We start from the raw sequence: 18,374 nt of genomic DNA on the forward strand, positions 1-18,374 counted from the left end.
GGAAGAAATTAATAATCCAGAATGAATGGATTAAGGGAACTATTAAAACTTGGTCAAAAATACAAAAAAAAAATATAAATATCCAGATCTGTGAATAGGGCTACAAAAATAGCGAAAAACCCAGACTTTAAACCTGGGGTTATGGAGGTTGGATTTGAAAAATGGGCCCAAAAAGGAGTGATGTTGATTACCCAAGTATTCGAAGGACAGGCAATGAAATCATTCGAACAACTCCAAAAAGAATTTGACCTACCCAGAAATTATTTTTTACAAATACTTGCAACCAAGGCATGAAACATGAGGAATGGGGGAAAATATGAATGGGAGCCAACAAATGTTGAGGAATTTTTAATATCATATTCAAAAGGACAATCAATAAAGGGGGTTATATCAAAACTATATAAAGCTTTGAGAATGGATCTCAGTAATGATAACATGGTGGTTAAGGAAAAATTGGAACAAGAAGCTAATGTATGGATAAAAGACGACGAATGGGAAAAAACTTTGATAGAGACAAAATAACCAGCAGCCCGACATAGAGGGAGTTTGAATGGAAAGTAAAAATGCGATTCTTCTATACACCCTCTATCACTTCAAAATATAAAAATACATCATTTCTATGTTGGCGTAACTGTAGGGGGGTCGGAGACTTTACGCGTATTTTCTGGAATTGCCCTGTAATATTAAATTTTTGGAGAAATATCCAGTCAAGTCAAGTCAAATTTATTTATATAGCCCTTAATCACAAAAATGTCTCAAAGGACTGCACAAGATTACAATGACACATTAACCTGATCTTAAACCAGCATGCAGGCACGGAACAACTCAAAAACCTCAGTGTGAGGAGAAAAGAGAAACCTTGAGAGAGGACCTCACATGTGGTAATCGCCCTTCCAGGATTGACCAGGGTGAATCACAATTAGCATTACTGAACACAGAATAGTAAACACTAGGTAAGATGTTGAAAATGTCCGGAAAGAGCATGACACCAACGACGCCCCCAGCCTGTAAACTAGTCCAGAAAGTCTATGACGGTCACGACGCAGCTTCCCATCTCTGCCAGCTGGTAAATGCAGGGGTTGACATAGTAGGTCAGGAGGTAGAGCGATCGTTTTAGGATTAAGGGATCCCAGTTCGAATCCCGGCTTGTCCGTGTTCCATGTCGAAGTGTCCTTGGGTAAGACATTGAACCCCCAATTACCCCCAATAAGCAGGTTAGCGCCTTACATGGCTGCACAGATCACGGCCGCTATTGGGAAATGTGAAGCACAATGTTAAGCACTTTGGGAAGTCATTGACTTGAAAAGCGCTATATAAATGCAGATCATTTCATTTCATTTTATTGACATGCTTCAGGTCAGACGCTGGTCCGCTGACTCATCTCCAATCGTCCTTCGTATCAGCCAGGCAAGCAGTCGGAAAAAGACAGGACAATACAGATTATGAGGTGGGCATCAACCATGAGCTTTGGAATAGAAGCGTGTCTTAACCCTTGATTTAAAAACTTCCGTTGAGGTTGCAGATCTTATCTCCGGAGGCAGGGCGTTCCACAACACCGGGGCCCGGATGGAGAACGCTCTCGAGCCTGCAGACTTCTTGGCTCTCGGAGTCACAAGTAGACTGGCATTTTCCGAGCGCAGACTCCGTGGAGGAACATAGGGGGAAATCAAATCAGAGAGATAAGAGGGTGCAAGCCCATGCAAACATTTATATGTTAATAAGAGAACCTTAAAGTCACATCTTAAGTGGACTGAGAGCCAGTGCAAGTTGGCCAATACAGGAGTAATATGCTCAAACTTTTTGGTCTTAGTCAAAAGTCTCGCTGCCGCATTCTGAATCAGCTGCAAACTTTTAATGCTAGACATCGGGAGACCAGAAAGCAATACATTATTATTATTATTATATTATTACATTAATCATGCCGAAAAGTAATAAACGCATGAATTAAAACCTCTGCATCTGATTGGGACAGCATCGAACGAATCTTCGCAATATTCCGGAGGTGGTAGAAAGCTATTCTAGTAATATTTTTCACGTGTAACTGAAACGACAGATTAAGATCAAATATAACACCTAGATTTTTGAACGGAGTCACTATGGGTGATATTACATTTGTCTAGGTTCAGGGTAGTGTTTGAAAACAACTGACAACAGTGAGCTGGACCAATAATCAACATTTCAGTTTTTTCTGGGTTAAGGCGTAAAAAATTAAGAGACATCCATCCATCTTTGAATAAGGTAAGGTAAGCCTCCAGATTTCTACAACTTAAATGTCCAGTTGTTTCCAGTGGGACAAACAGTTGAGTGTCATCTGCATAGCAATGGAAACTAATATTATGCTTGCGGATAATGTCACCAAGCGGGATCATATAAATACTAAAAAGAAGGGGGCCAGGTAAAGAGCCTTGAGGAACACCACAGGGGACAATAGATTGTTTAGGGGTCAGATTGCCATAGTTAACACATTGCATCCTGTCTGACAGGTAAGACGTAAACCACGAGAGTACAGTTCCTGAGATACCAATGCTTTCTAGACCAACCAGTAATATGTTGTGGTCGACAGTATCAAAAGCAGCGCTGAGATCCAGAAGCAATAACATTGATGAGACACCGGAATCTATTGCTAAAAGGAGATCATTGGTTACTTTAGCCAGGGCTGTCTCAGTAGAGTGATTTGCCCTAAATGCTGACTGGACAGTTTCAAAGAGCTTATTTTCTGACATGAAGTCTTTTAGCTGCTGTGCAACGACCTTTTCAAGTAATTTTGCAAAAAATGGCAGATTTGACACTGGCCTATATGGGTCAAGGTTAGGTCGCTTAAGCGTGGGTTTAATAACGGCAGACTTGAAGGCTACAGGAACAATACCCGAGGATAGCGATATATGAATAATATTAAAAACTGATGGTCCTAAGATCCCAAACAGATCCTTCACCAGTTAAGCTGGAAACGGATCAAGCAGGCATGTAGTTTGTTTGGCCCTACTGACCATCTGTGTTGGATTATCAAGGGACAAATCATTGAGACTCGAGAATGTTTCTGAACAACCACCGACACGGTCCTGACCTAACACCTCCACATCTTTGAGATAGGAGGAGGATACAGAGCATTCTTTTAAAATGTCATTCCTGATTAGTTTAATCTTTTTATTAAAAAAATCCATATTGTCGTTAGCAGAATAAGTCCAACTATTTGGGTTAAGTTGTTGTCTGGTAAGTTCTGCCACTGTGTCAAACAAAAATTTCGGATTATTCTTATGTTTAACAATAATCTTAGAGAAAAACGATGCTTTAGCTGAGGCAAGAGCTACTTTATTTTTCAGCAAGTTGTCACACCAGGCCAGTCGGAAAACCTCCAGCTTAGTAGTGCGCCATTTTCGTTTAAGTTTTCTGCAACCTTGTTTGAGTAACCTGGTTTCTTCAGTAAACCAAGGTGTATTCTTGTTAGGTCGAAATGTATGCCTTAGGGGCGCCACAGAATAAAGAACATTAACCAAAGCAGTATTGAAGTTGTTTATAAGTGAGTCAACAGACCCAGTTTACAAAGGGAAGGCTGCAGTTACCGTAGGTAATAGTTCTTTTAAGGCTAATACAGTTTTAGAGCGGATTTTGCGACTACTAAAGCCTAAATTTTCCTTATCACAGTAATCATTAAACAGCACCTTGCACTTAACAAGATAGTGATCAGAGATGGCATTAGGATACGGTAACACTAACATTAGAGGCTACTCCGCCACGGGTCAGAACGAGATCTAGGGTGTTCCCATCTTTATGAGTGGGAACATCCACTATTTGATTGAAACCAAATGTATCAATCAGTGACTTTAATGCAACTGCAAGTGAATTTGATGGGGGGGTTTATGTGAACATTAAAATCACCAATAATTACAACATCGTCCGCATAAGTTACTAAGTCTGTTAACAGTTCCGAAAATTCATCCAAAAAATTTGAGTATGGTCCAGGTGGGCGATACACAACAACTACATAAATTGGTGTTGACATTAAGGACCTCATAACAAGTGCTTCAAACGTTTTAAAAACAGTAGGGGTACCAGGAGTAAATTTCAACTTACCTTCCGATATAAGAGCAACACCTCCACCTTTTTTGCATAGTCGTGCCAAGTCCGAACTGACAAAGTTAGGGGGAGAAGCCTCATTTAACACTACAAACTAATTTGGTTTTAACCAGGTCTCACAAAGGCCAGTAAGGTTAAGATTGTGTTCATTAATAAGGTCATTGACAAGTAAAGCTTTAGAGGCTAGTGATCTAATATTCAGAAGGCCAAGCTTCAGCACTGTGGACTGAGCTGAAACCTTTCGCGTTTTGAACCTAATGGCAACCTTAGTGGTAACCTCCACGGGATTATACTGCGGGTCTTGTGCCTTGCATGACGGCAGATGCGGCCTGAATTCCATACCACAGGAATATTGTTGACAGGTGGAGTAGCAGGATGACTATTGGTAAAAAATAATGTCATTTCTTCTCCCTCCTCACCTAACAAGGGAGAAACAGAGGTAAGAAGAATAGAAGAGTACAGATCAGGGTGTATGGTGCAGTCAATAGAACGCTCTAAACTACAAAAACTATGTGGATTGCATGAATCTAGCATAGCGCTAGTTAGTTCTAGCGTTACAGACTCCACACCCGTGGTTACAGGTTCACTAATCACCTGTGACCTGGCCTGCACGAGTGTATTCTGTCATGGAAGGCTTAAACAGTAATCTATATATTTAGAAAGAGTGAGAGCACCTTCCCAGTTAGGGTGAAGGCCGTCTCTCCTCAGCAGGTCAGGTCAGCCCCAGAAAGCAGGCCAGTTATCCACAAACCTAAATCCCTGCTAACTGCAAAAACCTGCCAGCCACCGGTTTAGCGAGACTAGTCTGCTAAACCTCTCATCATTGCCTCTCGCAGGCAAGGGGCCTGAGACAATTACTCGATGCCGACACATCTTTCAGGCGAGATTACAGGTCCTAGCAATATTTTTCTTGTAATCTCAGATTGCCCCATTTTAGTATCATTAGAGCCGACGTGAATGACTATATCGGTGTAGCTAGCCCTGTCCTGGTGTCTAGATTTGGATCTCAGCTCCCTCAAATTAGCCTCAATGTCAGGTGCTCTGGCCCCAGAAATACACATAACCGTGGCTGGGGTGCTAAGCTTTATGTTACGGGTGATGGAGTCACCTATAACTAGGGTGTGGGAGCCAGTAGACCGGGGTGGAGTGGGACTAGCTACGGGGCTGAACTTGTTATGCGTCTGAATTGGCTCACCGCGATTAGCATGCCGTTTAGGGCTAGTGCTAACCAGACTAGCAGGTTCGCTACAACCCACGCTAGCAGTGGTGTTCGAGGCACCTAACATTTTCCTTTTAAACTGCTTTAGCTCACGGACACGTCCCTCTAGAAGGGCTACTTGCCTACGGAAGCGGGAGCAACCTTTACAGCAACCCATACTCACTTGTGAGCAGTCGGATGCCGAAAGAGCGTTTTGGCAGCCGTGCGAGAGGATGCCCTTCAACAGCAATCGGCAGCAGCTTCCGACTGTAAAACAATTGTGTGCGGCACTTACCTTGCGCCAATCGTCCGAGATACTTACCCGAAACTTTTAAACTGTTCGAGATAAAAAGTCTCAGTCCAGAATTCTGCTATAGTAGGAATCTGAATCAATCTCGTAGTCGCGAGACGTGAGCAACACAAAAATGATTATTGGCTGGGAGTTGCGGTTGGACCCAAAGGCTTACGTATTGGGAATTTTGCCACAAGAATTACTGTCTTGTCAACAGAAATATATACTAAAGGTTATGCTTCTGGTAGCAAAGAAAATGATCACAGTGTCCTGGCTGAAACTACAACCTGCTGACATAAAACAATGGAGAGACAAATTAAATCAAATGTACATTATGGGAAAAAAATCACTGCAAGACTTCAACTGAAACTCGATCAATTCGAGAAAAGATGGAAGCCTATCACACAAATTTTACTTGATGTCCAAACCCCCCCCCCTTTTTTTTTCTGCTGTTCCTTCTGTTATTTCTCCTTCTGTTACTTTTCAAGATGGCGGCGCGTCTACTAGACGCTGCGGCTCGGGCTCCAGTTCGTCTTTTGTTTTTCAGTGTCCCCTGATCCCTCTTATTTTCCCTTCGACTCCCTTCGCACTTACAATAATATCCACTACATCCCGAGGGATATACAGAGACCACCGGATCTCCCTGGAAGATTTGCCGCCTGCCGACAATGACAACGACGGAGAAAAGGCTGAGCTAAGCTAAGAAGGCGACCACACAGACCAGCGCTCCCAAGCATGTTCAACCAACGCCAGATCCATCCGTCCACAATGAGTGAATTGAGCTGCGGATCGCCATCAAAAACGTCCGGAATTGGAGGACTTTTTTTTTGCCATCACGGAGTCTTGGCTTTCCCGACGCCGCATTACATCACCGGCTCGAACGAGACGAAGACTCCGGTAAAAACAGGGGTTGGAGACTACGCGCTACAATAGTAGCGGAACCATTGATACACAATGCTCACTCGATATGGAGTTTCTAGCTATGTACCGGGAGAGTTAACTGTGGTCTTTGTGTTTGCTGTATGCTTTCCACCGCTAACAGTTTCGCCAGGTGCTAACGTTAGCATAGCGCTATATCTCCTGCCCGCTGCTGAACGTCAGCTTGCACTGCCCCAACGGAGCTTTATCGTCGACGGCGACTTTAATCGGGCATGTTTATTGACTGTACTCCCAAATCCCTTCAATTGTGGACTCCCAAATCTACTAATTGTGGACTGAGCGATTCGGAGGAACGCTGGACTGTGTAATGTAAGATCAAACATTCGGGAACTCTGTTTGACCCTCACAACAACCCCCCCCGCCGAGGACAACAAAGTCAGTTAGTACTTTGTTCCTTTGTTTCCTTATCCTCACTGTAAATGTGGGACTGGAGTCGTCCAATTTCGTTGTCACAGCATATCCCATGTTGTAACAATGACAATAAAGGCATATTCTATTCTATTCTATTCTATTCTATTTATGGGTGTGTCAAGTGTTTGTGTTGATTTATGATGGTGGAATCAAACCTCTGTCAAAATATGTGTGAGAAATGAAAAGTTATTAAAAAAAAGACAGAGAGAGAGAGAAATAAATAAATACAAGTACAGTGTCTTTGTGAGAGGCACCTGGCTTTGGCAACATCAAGTTGACATATATCAACCTGTAGCTCGTTTTTCTCTTGCGCTTCTCTCAGTGTTGCCTCGCGGGCCTCATCTGGCCCGCGGGCAGCCTGTTTGACACCTGTGTGAATTTCAACCACCATGCCGCGACACACTAGTGTCCTGTGAGGGATCGTCAGGTGTGCTGTGAGAAATCATCCGGTGTCACTTTTTAAAATTTTAGAAAACATTTATGAATCATCCATCCATTATCTTCACTGCTTATCCTCAGTAGGGTCATGAGGGTGCTGGAGCCCATCCCAGCTATCTTCTGGCAGTGAGTGGGCAGGGGACACCCTGAACTAGTGGCCACCCAGTCGCAGGGCACACAGAGACAGACAACTCACTCACTCATTCACACCTAGGGACAACTTGGACCGGCCAACTAACCTGACATGCATGTTTTGAAATATGGGAGGAAACCGAAGTCCCCGGAGGAAACCCAAGCAAGCACGGGGAGAACATGCAAACTCCACACAGGAGGTTCGATCTCATGACCTCAGAACTATGCCGCACACGCGCTAACCACTGCGCTGCCGTGCTCCCCTTTATGAATCATTTTCTGCAAATATTATGTCATTGTCAAGTGTCTGTGCTGTAAAACTGGGGGTATTATAAATCATATTGTAATTAAACATACTGTTCAGTGTCATTTTATAACATTTTGGGTTAGTGGTGTGCCACAAAATTTTTCCAATATAAAAAATATGCCCTGGCTTAAAAAAGAATGAAAAAAACTGGTTTAAAGGAGCTTTAGCTCCTTCCTATAACACACAGTACAAGTCAAGTCAAGTAATGTTTATTTGTATAGCCCTTAATCACAAGGAGTTTCAAAGGGCTCCACAGACCACAGATTATTGCAAACTATAGACTATTATTACGCCATCCCCTGAGCTAAATCCTACATGAGGACAAGGAAAAACATCAACATGAGGAAAATAAAAAAAACCTGGAGATGGGACCGCAGATGAGGTAAACCCCCTTCCCGGATGACCAGGCAGCAATGGAAGTTGCAATAAAAAAATAATACACAGATATGAAATATAGGTCATTCATAAGCTATAGAATAGAAGTGTGTTTTAAGCCTAGTAAAAAAGGCTTTTTTGTAATATTTTGTTCCCAGTATATAATTATATAACATTTTACTAAGTAACACACACAAAACGGGATGTCTTAACATGTGCAGTCTTTACACTAGTTCAATACCATTATCCCAGAGATCTTGGTGGAGAAACTCTCTCACTTCGGACTCTCTTCCTCCATCTGCCACTGGATAATGGACTTCCTCTCAAACCGCCCACAGTCCGTGAAACTCTGCAAACACAATTCCACCCCTAACACTGAGCACTGGCTCCCCCCAAAGATGTGTACTGAGCCCCCTGCTTTTCACTCTCTACACTTCCGACTGCTCACCGACCCACCACACAAACACAATTGTTAAGTACGCCGACAATACTACCATAGTTGGCCTCAAGGGGACGAGGCGGCATACAGGGATGAGGTGGAGTCACTGACAACGTGGTGTTCGAAAAACCACCTCAAAATGAACACCACAAAAACAAAAGAACTTATACTGGACTTCAGAAGGAAAGGCAGGAACCCAGCACCACTCATTATAAACGGAGACTGTGGGGAGAGTCCACTCTTTCAAATTCCTGGGTGCGCACATCTCCGATGACCTCTCCTGGTCTGCAAACACCAGAGCGGTGGTAGGGAAGGCCTGCAGTCGGATCAATCCATATATATTGTAAGTCTATGCTTTTGGCAAGCCACTTACATCACACCTTGTAAACACATGGGAAGCGGAAATGGAGGACACTTTTGAAGCAGGTACAAACCATAACTGTTAGTTAATTTTGGTGATCAATAAATACAAATATACTTTAATTAATGCTAAATGTTAAATTGGGTGGTGCTTGCCCCCTCATTAAAATCCTTGCAAACAGCATGGATAAGGGGTTATTTGTTTGTCACTGCAACATAGACGATTAATTTGGATTGCTCCGACGCTCATAAAACATAAGGTAGTTTTCTGATGATTTGAAAGTCAAACCCTGGTATGGCGTGGGAACACTGTACTCTTGGAAATGTAATTACATTTTATTTAGCATTATAACTGCCAAGGGCCATATCATAAAACTGTGTATTTGCATGTTTTTTTTATACCTCAGGTCTTTTGGAGTTGTGTCTTGATGAGTTGGCTCTGGAGTCTCCTTTCCCGCTGCCGGTTTTGCTCAACTACCTTCGCTTGGTACACACGCACTCACTCATATCAAAAAAAGTTTTGACCCTAAAAGTGTAGGCGAGGAAAGTGCTCACATCTATCACTGCAGTTTTAGATGATATTATTATTATCTGCGTATCGACATAGCTAATAAGTGTTTATATTTGCTCCATGAAATGGTGTTGAACAGTAAAAATACGTAACGTGTTGTTTGACAAGTGGAACAATTAAATGGAACATCAAAGTTCCCATTTTCAGGTGAACATTTTCATTAAAAAGATTAAAAGCAGAAAAACATTCAAAACATCAAACCAATAATTTGAATTGGTGTTTGTATGCTATTTTTTGCCACTTTCCAGTCAGCATGCGTTTCCTTAAGTGAAATATTGGCTTTGTGCACCCTTTTCAATGTCAAATCCAAGTACTTTTAAAGCACTTTCAAAGCCAATTTTCCTATTCCTCCAGTTACGTCATCCAACATGGCGCCGACTGAGGGCGACGTGTTGTCTCGAGCTCTGAAGACTTTTCTAATTTTATCGCTTCTTTTTACCGTTACGTTTATGTTTTCTACTTTAGTGCAATATTCAAGAGAAGTTTTATTGGCATTACGTCCTGCTGCCAGTGTGTCAAATTCGCCAACAAACTTGGACGAAATCAGCGGAATTCTTGAGTGGATTAATTCGAATTCAAAATCAAATCAACCCAAGCCTAAGAAGCGGAAACGTGGGAGTAGAGGTGGCCATTTGGTGAGATCTCGTCGTCGGAAGTATAATGCACCTGTTCCTAGCATCGTGTTGGCTAACGTTCAGCGCCTGTAAAATAAGACCGATGAGTTGTTTCATCGTCTGGCTAACCCCCGCGACGTGATTGTAATGTGCTTTGTTTTACGGAGACGTGGTTGCAATCTCAATCAACAGAGTAGTCTGGATGAATTCACTGACACGGTCACGGAGTACATCAAGTTCTGTGAGGACGTGTGTGTTTCCACGAAAACTGTGACGCAATATGACAATAACTAGCAATGGTTCAACAAGGACGTGCGACGGAAAATTGTTGATAAGGACTTAGCTCATCGGGCCAAAGACTCCGACCCTGTTGCATACCGTAAGGCCAAGTCTGACCTGAAAAAGGGCATCAGGGATGCAAAACGGACTTTTAAAACACATATAGAGGAAAAATTTGCAACAGGCAACTCTAGGGACGTCTGGGCGAATATGAACCGCATTACTCAGTACAAGGGTCATAAAAGTTCTGCTGACTCGGATGACGCTACTTTACCAGATAAATTGAATTACTTTTATGCCAGGTTCGACAAAGCCAACACAAGCGAACCCGTTTCTCAGTGTGAACCTCCATTTGTTATCGAGGAGTGGCAAGTCAAGTGCAAGTTCGAACGCTTGAAGGAGTGGAAAGCCCCGGGCCCAGACTCTATCTCACCGCGGCTCCTCAAGTTCTGCGCAGCACAACTCGCCCACGTGTTCACCCTCATCTACAATCGGTCACTCCGCCTTGCCAAAGTTCCAGCAGTATACAAAACAGCTACCGTCGTTCCAGTTCCCAAGTCAAACAACGTCACATGCCTGAATGATCTTCGACCCATAGCACTGACGCCAGTACCCATGAAAGTATTTGAAGGCTTCATCTATATTAAGTCATTACTACCGATCGGTCTAAATGATTATCAGTTCGCGTATCGTGCGAACAGATGTGTTGAAGATGCGCTGAGCATTTGTTTACATAGGGTTTTGGAACTCGTATGTCAGGATTTTATTTATAGACTACTCATCTGCGTTTAATACCATCATACCTTCTAAATTATATGTGAAATTACGTGATGACCTCCGTTTTCCCGTTTCGATTTGTAATTGGGTTTTGGATTTTTTGCTCGAACGTCATCAAGTTGTGAAAATTGGTAATCATACTTTGAAAGATCTCGTTCTAAACACACCGGTACCCCAGGATGTGTTTTATCACCTTGGCTCTATTCCATATTTACGTATGATTGCAAATTCATTGATGATAACAATCTAGTTGTTAAATTTGCTGAGGACACTACTGTTTCTGGTTACATTATGAACAATGCTGAGAGCGCATACAGACGGCAGGCGGATAACATCGTGGAATGGTGCAATGGAAATGATTTGATATTGAATTTGGACAAAACCAAAGAAATGATTATTGACTTTCGGATGAAAAACAAAAACCAGAAGGAATTTTTATCAATGGCAAAAGGCTCGAGCAGGTGGAACATTTCAAACTTCTCGGGACTTTTATTTCAGAAGATCTAAGCTGGGCACTGAACTCGGAGAAAATTCTAAAGAAGGTACGCCAAAGAACTTTCTTCCTAAGGAAGTTAAACTCCTATGTTGTTCATCAGGAAGTCCTAGTCAATTTTTATCGTGCGGTTATTGAAAGTGTTTTAGCAAATTCTATTATTGTTTGGTTTGGTCGAATCACAAAGAAAGATCTGTCGAAGTTCAATTCTGTAATCCGCACAGCGGAAGAGATTGTGGGCACTGGTCTGCCATCCCTAGAATCTATATATAATGATAGAGTTTTGAAACGTACCTCAAATATTCTTAAGGATGAGTCATCCTGGTAATGATCATTTTCATCTGTTACGGAGCGGTAGACGCTTGAACTCATTCAAGGGTACTAAAAGGTTTACAAACAGTTTTTACCAGAGTGCTGTCCGAATTTTTAATAATTGTAAATTGTAATTTCTGTTTTTCGTTTATATATTCAGAATGTTGAATGTTGTTAAATTTTAAAATTCTCACTGAGCCGAGACAACGAGACAATTTCCGATGATTTTTATGTGAAGATTATTGGTTGAATAAACTAACAAACAAACAAACAAACAGTACCTGAAATCTTGGTCCTTTACCTGTCCTCTTGTGCACAACCCATAGGGGGCGATGACGCTTCGTAGAACAATGTCATACAAACTAATGCCAGCTGCAGTTAGTCACGAGGGAAGAAATGCAATGACAAACCGAAGCCACCAGAGCAGCCGTCAGCATCATTTTCAGGCAGATTTGATTTATTTTTCTTTATTTAATGTGTAGTATTTCGATTGCTGGGAAATAAGGCATCAATTTCAAGCATTTACAACTACACTTTTCCAACCTTGAAAACACAACTCATACAGTTTTAGATCAGGGGATGATATAATAATAGTCTATAGTTTGCAATAGTTGGTGGTCTGTGCGGCCCTTTGAGACTCTATGTGAATAAGGGCTATACATATAAAAATGATTTGACTCAAAAATTCAAGCACTTTCAGGGCTATCAAGCAATCGTAAAAACGGCAGTGGAAATTAATTCAATTGTTTTACTGTTTTTTAAACAAATGCACAGTTGATAAACACCACAGGAGATGAAATCTTAGAGAAGGAAAAAAATATTGGGATGGGGGGTATTGGTGAATCTCAATAATCATTTCATAATCAAATTTCACAACCCTGAATCATGATTTATTTGTGAGCCTCCGAAAAAGACCTTCAGCCTACAGCTAGATCAGGCCAGGTCACAGGTGATTAGTGAACCTGTAAGCACAGGTGTGGAGTCTGTATCGAGCGCTATGCTAGATTTATGCAATTCACATAGTTTTTGTAGTTTTGAGCGTTCCATTGCCTGCACCACACACCCTCATCTGTACTCTTCTATAGCATCTTCTGTGCTTTTTACCTCTGATTATCCCTTGTTAGGTGAGGAGGGAGAATAAATAACATTATTTTCTACCACTAGTCATCCTGCTACTCCACCTGTCAACAATATTCCAGTGGTATGGAATTCGGGCCGCATCTGCCGCAATGCAAGGCACAAGACCCGGGACTGGCGGTATAATCCTGTGGAGTTTACCATTAAGGTTCAAAACTCGGGAAACGGTTCAGCTTAGTCCACAGTGCTGAAGCTTGGCCTTGTGAATATTAGATCACTAGCCTCCAAAGCTTTACTTGTCAATGACATTATTAATGAACACAATCTTAAACCTTATTGGCCTTTGTGAGACCTGGTTAAAACCAAATGAGGCTTCTCCCCCTAACTTTGTCAGTTCGGACTTGGCACGACTATGCAAAAAAGGTGGAGGTGTTGCTCTTATATCGGAAGGTAAGTTGAAATTTACTCCTGGTACCCCTACTGTTTTTAAAATGTTTGAAGCACTTGTTATGAGGTCCTTAATGTCAACACCAATTTATGTAGTTGTTGTGTATCGCCCACCTGGACCATACTCAAATTTTTTGGATGAATTTTCGGAACTGTTAACAGACTTAGTAACTTATGCGGACGATGTTGTATTTATTGGTGATTTTAATGTTCACATAAACTCCACATCAAATACACTTGCAATTGCTTTTAAGTCACTGATTGATACATTTGGTTTCAATAAAATAATTGATGTGCGCACTCATAAAAATGGGAACACTCTAGATCTTGTAGTAGCCTCAAATGTTACAGTGTTACCGTATCCTAACGCCATCTCTGATCACTATCTTGTTAAGTGTGAGGTGCTGTTTGATGTTTACTGTGATAAGGTAAATTTAGGCTTTAGCAGTCGCAATATCCGCTCTACAACGGCATTAGCTTTAAAATAACTATTTTCTACGGTAACTGCAGCCTTCCCTTTGTACACTGGGTCTTTTGACTCACTTACAAACAACTTTAATACTGCTTTGGTTAATGTTCTTGATTCTGTGGCGCCCCTAAGGCATAAATTTCGACCTAAGAAGCATACACCTTGGTTTACTGAAGAAACCAGGTTACTCAAACAAGGTTGCAGGAAACTTGAACGAAAATGGCGCACTACAAAGCAGGTCTTTCGACTGGCCTGGTGTGACAGCTTGCTGAAATATAAGGTAGCTCTTGCCTCAGCTAAAGCATCGTTTTTCTCTAAGATTATTGTTATACATAAGAATAATCAGAAATTTTTGTTTGACACAATGGCAAAACTTACCAGACAACAACTTAACCCAAATAGTTCTACTTATGGATTTTTTTAATAAAAAGATTCAACTCATCAGGAATGGAATCTTAAATGAACACTCTGTAACCTCGTCCTACCTCAAAGATGTGGAGGTGTAAGGTAAGGACCGTGTCGGCGGTTGTTCAGAAACATTCTCCAGTTTCAATGATTTGTCCATTGATAGTTTAACACAGATGGTCAGTAGGGCCAAACAAACTACTTGCCTGCTTGATCCATTTCCAGCTTCACTGGTGAATGATCTGTTTGGGCTCTTAAGACCATCAGTTTAATATTATTAATATATCGCTATCCTCTGGTATTGTTCCTTGTAGCCTTCAAGTCTGTCGTCATTAAACCCACGCTTAAGCGAACTAACCTTGACCCAGAAAGCTTAGGTAATTGTAGGCCAGTGTCAAATCTGCCATTTTTTGTAAAATTACTTGAAAAGGTCGTTGCACAGCAGCTAAATGACTTCATGTCAGAAAATAACCTGTTTGAAACTGTCCAGTCAGCATTTAGGGCAAATTACTCTACTGAGACAGCACTGGCTAAAGTAACCAATGATCTTCTTTTAGCAATAGATTCCGGTGCCTCATCAATGTTACTGCTTCTGGATCTCATTGCTGCTTTTGATACTGTCGACCACAACATACTACTTGTTTGTCTGGAATGCATTGGTATTTCAGGAACTGTACTCTCGTGGTTTAGGTCCTACCTGTCAGACTGGATGCAATGTGTTAACTATGGCAATCTGACCTCTAAACACTCTAATGTCCCCTGTGGTGTTCCAAAGGGCTCTGTACTTGGCCCCCTTCTTTTTAGTATTTATGTGCTTCCGCTTAGTGACATTATCCGCAAGTATAATATTAGTTTCCATTGCTATGCAGATGACACTCAACTGTATGTGCCACTGGAGACAACTGGATAGTTAAGTTGTAGAAATCTGGAGGCTTGCCTTACTGAGATTCAAAGATGGATGTCACTTAACTTTTTGCGCCTTAACCCAGAAAAAACTGAAATGTTGATTATTGGTCCAGCTCATTGTTGTGAGTTGTTTTCAAACTCTGCCCTGAACCTAGACAAATGTAATATCACCCATAGTGACTTGGTCGAAAATCTAGGTGTTATATTTGATCCTAATCTGTCGTTTCAGTCACACGTGAAAAATATTACTAGAATAACTTTCTACCAACTCAGTAATATTGCGAAGATTCGTTCGATGCTGTCCCAATCAGATGCAGAGGTTTTAATTCATGCGTTTATTACTTTTCGGCATGATTACTGTAATGTATTGCTTTCTGGTCTCCCGATGTCTAGCATTAAAAGTTTGCAGCTGGTTCAGAATGCGGCAGCGAGACTCTTGACTAAGACAAAAAAGTTTAACCATTTGACTCCTGTATTAGCCAACTTTTACTGGCTCCCAGTCCACTTAAGTTGTGACTTTAAGGTTCTCTTATTAACATACAAATGTTTGCATTGACTTGCACCCTCTTATCTCTCTGATTTGATTTCCCCCTATGTTCCTGCACAGAGCCTCCGCTAGGAAAATGCCGGTCTACTAGTGACTCCGAGAGCCAAGCAGTCTGCAGGCTCGAGAGCGTTCGCCATCCGGGCCCCGGTGCTATGGAATGCCCTGCCTCCGGAGATAAGATCTGCAACCTCAATGGAAGTTTTTAAATCTAGACTTAAGACACATTTCTATTCCAAATCTTATGATTCATGCCCACCTCATATTTTGTATTGTCCCGTCTTTTTCCGACTGCCTGCCTGGTGGTGATACGAAGGGGAAGGACGATTTGCGATGAGTCAGCGGACCAGCGTCTGACCTGAAGCATGTCAGCGCCTGCATTGACCAGCTGGCAGAGATGGGAAGCTGCGTCGTGGCCTTCATAGACTTTCTGGACTAGTTTACAGGCAGGGGGCGTTGTTGCTGTCATGTACTTTCAGGACAAATTTTCAACATGTAGTGTTTACTATGTTTGTGTACTGTAATGCTGAATCTATTTCACCCTGGTCATCCTGGAAGGGGGATTACCACTTGTGAGGCCCCTTCTCAAGGTTTCTCTTTTTCCTCACGCTGAGGTTTTGAGTTGTTCCTTGCCAACATGTTGGTTTAAGATCAAGTAATTGTCTAATTGTAATCCTGTGCAGTCCTTTGAGACATTTTTGTGATTAAGGGCTATATAAATAAATGTGACTTGACTTGACTTAATTCACTAGTCTGGCTCCAGTGATATCTATTTTTTAATCAAGTGGCACCCAAGATAAAAATGTTTTAAGTTTATTTCCTATTTTTACTTCTCTCACCTAGCTGCGCCCACAACGGGTTGTACGGGTGCGTTTTGGCCAGCATGTCCACGCTGGGTGACGAGTGCTTCTCCAGGAATATTTTAATGGGCGGCTGGCCGTTGGGCATGACTGTGGGCACCCAGGCCAAGTGGTTGGTCAGGACGGCGGTCAGCAACGCTGGGAGAAACCTGCAAAAGTCATGAGACCAATGGCTGAGTCAAAATGATGAAAAAAATATAGTAAAATAAGAAAAAAAAAATCCTGTTTTTTGGGTATACTTTTTCCTATGTAAGGGTCATTTATTTTTATTTATAATGTTTTTTTTAATGTATTTGTTATAGGTGTTTTTGTGAGGTCGGGTTTAAAAAATGAGGCGGAAAAATTGTAAAATACAAAGAAAAAATACTTCAGAGAAACATTTTCTTGTTTTATAAGAGATGTGTTTTTCCCAATTTTGGGTCTCTTAATTTCTATGTCATGTATTTTCTGGACTACAAGTCATATTCTGGTCTAATTTCTGGCAAATTAGTTTTTATTCTGTATTTGTTTGATAAAATTGGGAGAGCTTAAAATAGGCTTACCTTTTATGAATACATATATATGCATATGCATATACATATATATGTATATTTATTTTAAAGCATTTCAAACTAAAAAAAACAACATTGATTGAAACAAGATTTAATTATGTTAGTTTATGTTTTTTATTTTTACCATGCAACCTGAGCTCTGACAGTAGTTTTAGTTACATAACATTATTGTAAGTCATAAAGCGCCAAAGCAGACAGTGAACAAACACACCCACTTTTTCACACTGGCATTTAAGCGGCATGAATTACTTCTCATTTTTAAATGCGTGTCTCGTTCCCTTCTCATGACTTCACTTTGACGTTGTGGTCCCACAATTTGACAACACATTTGCTATGAATTTGTTAGCTCATTAGCGCTTCCATTCTGGAATTTAAATGTATAATATTTTTTTTATAAATAAAAACTAATTTCCTCGTGATGAAATGAAATTAATTAAATGTTTTTGCACTACTTTACATTGCACTACTGTCATAATGTTTTTTTTTTATTGCATTGTTATTACAACTTAGGACAGTCTCCAAGCACTACCATGTAAATATTTTGACTATTTCCTGACATTCTTTTATTTTATTTTTCTCTTTTAATGAGTGAACAAATGGGTGGCCTTTATTGTCATTATACAAGTGTAAAGGAATTAGAGGGCTTCTCCTTTTCGTGCAAGTAAAAAAAATTGAAAAGGTAAAAACGTGCAAAAAGGATAAAAACTTAAAAACAAAAAAAAACTATATATTAATGATGTATAATGCAAATGTGCATATTTACAGTGTTAGTTGCACATTACATTAGGCTCAAATCTCTCAGGGAGAAGCTGTGTTTATCCTGGAGTGCCATTCTTAATCTCATTGCAAACAATGATCAATGTGTTGTTCAATTACAACAAAGACAATGCAAATTGTTTTAATTAAAAGAATTCTCATTGCATGCAATTTTCACTACGTTTTTACCAAGTCCAATAAAGACAATTCCATTTAAAATGAAAAAGAAAATTAATGAATAATATAACATGATTATTCAATTCAGCCTTGCTAAGAAAATATAATGAAAAGTGTTGAGTTTGTATAGCATAGTGATTTGGTTCAGGTGCAAAAACTGCATTCATTAAA

The 18,374-nt window shown here is 40.9% G+C and overlaps 1 protein-coding gene across 3 annotated transcripts in view; it reads right to left on the minus strand.

The window, feature by feature from the left end:
- Positions 1-18,374, minus strand: part of fnip1 (folliculin interacting protein 1) — a 114,619-nt gene that overhangs the window by 21,962 nt on the left and 74,283 nt on the right. For all 3 annotated transcript variants that reach the window (XM_088321258.1, XM_088321259.1, XM_088321257.1), the window contains one exon: positions 16,699-16,868. In XM_088321258.1, the coding sequence (XP_088177384.1) occupies positions 16,699-16,868 (170 nt within the window). The remainder of the gene's footprint in view (positions 1-16,698; positions 16,869-18,374) is intronic.

The sequence above is a fragment of the Urocampus carinirostris genome, chromosome 17, assembly GCF_059441175.1.
Source record: "Urocampus carinirostris isolate Australia breed hairy pipefish chromosome 17, RoL_Ucar_1.0, whole genome shotgun sequence".
NCBI classification, from domain to species: domain Eukaryota; kingdom Metazoa; phylum Chordata; class Actinopteri; order Syngnathiformes; family Syngnathidae; genus Urocampus; species Urocampus carinirostris.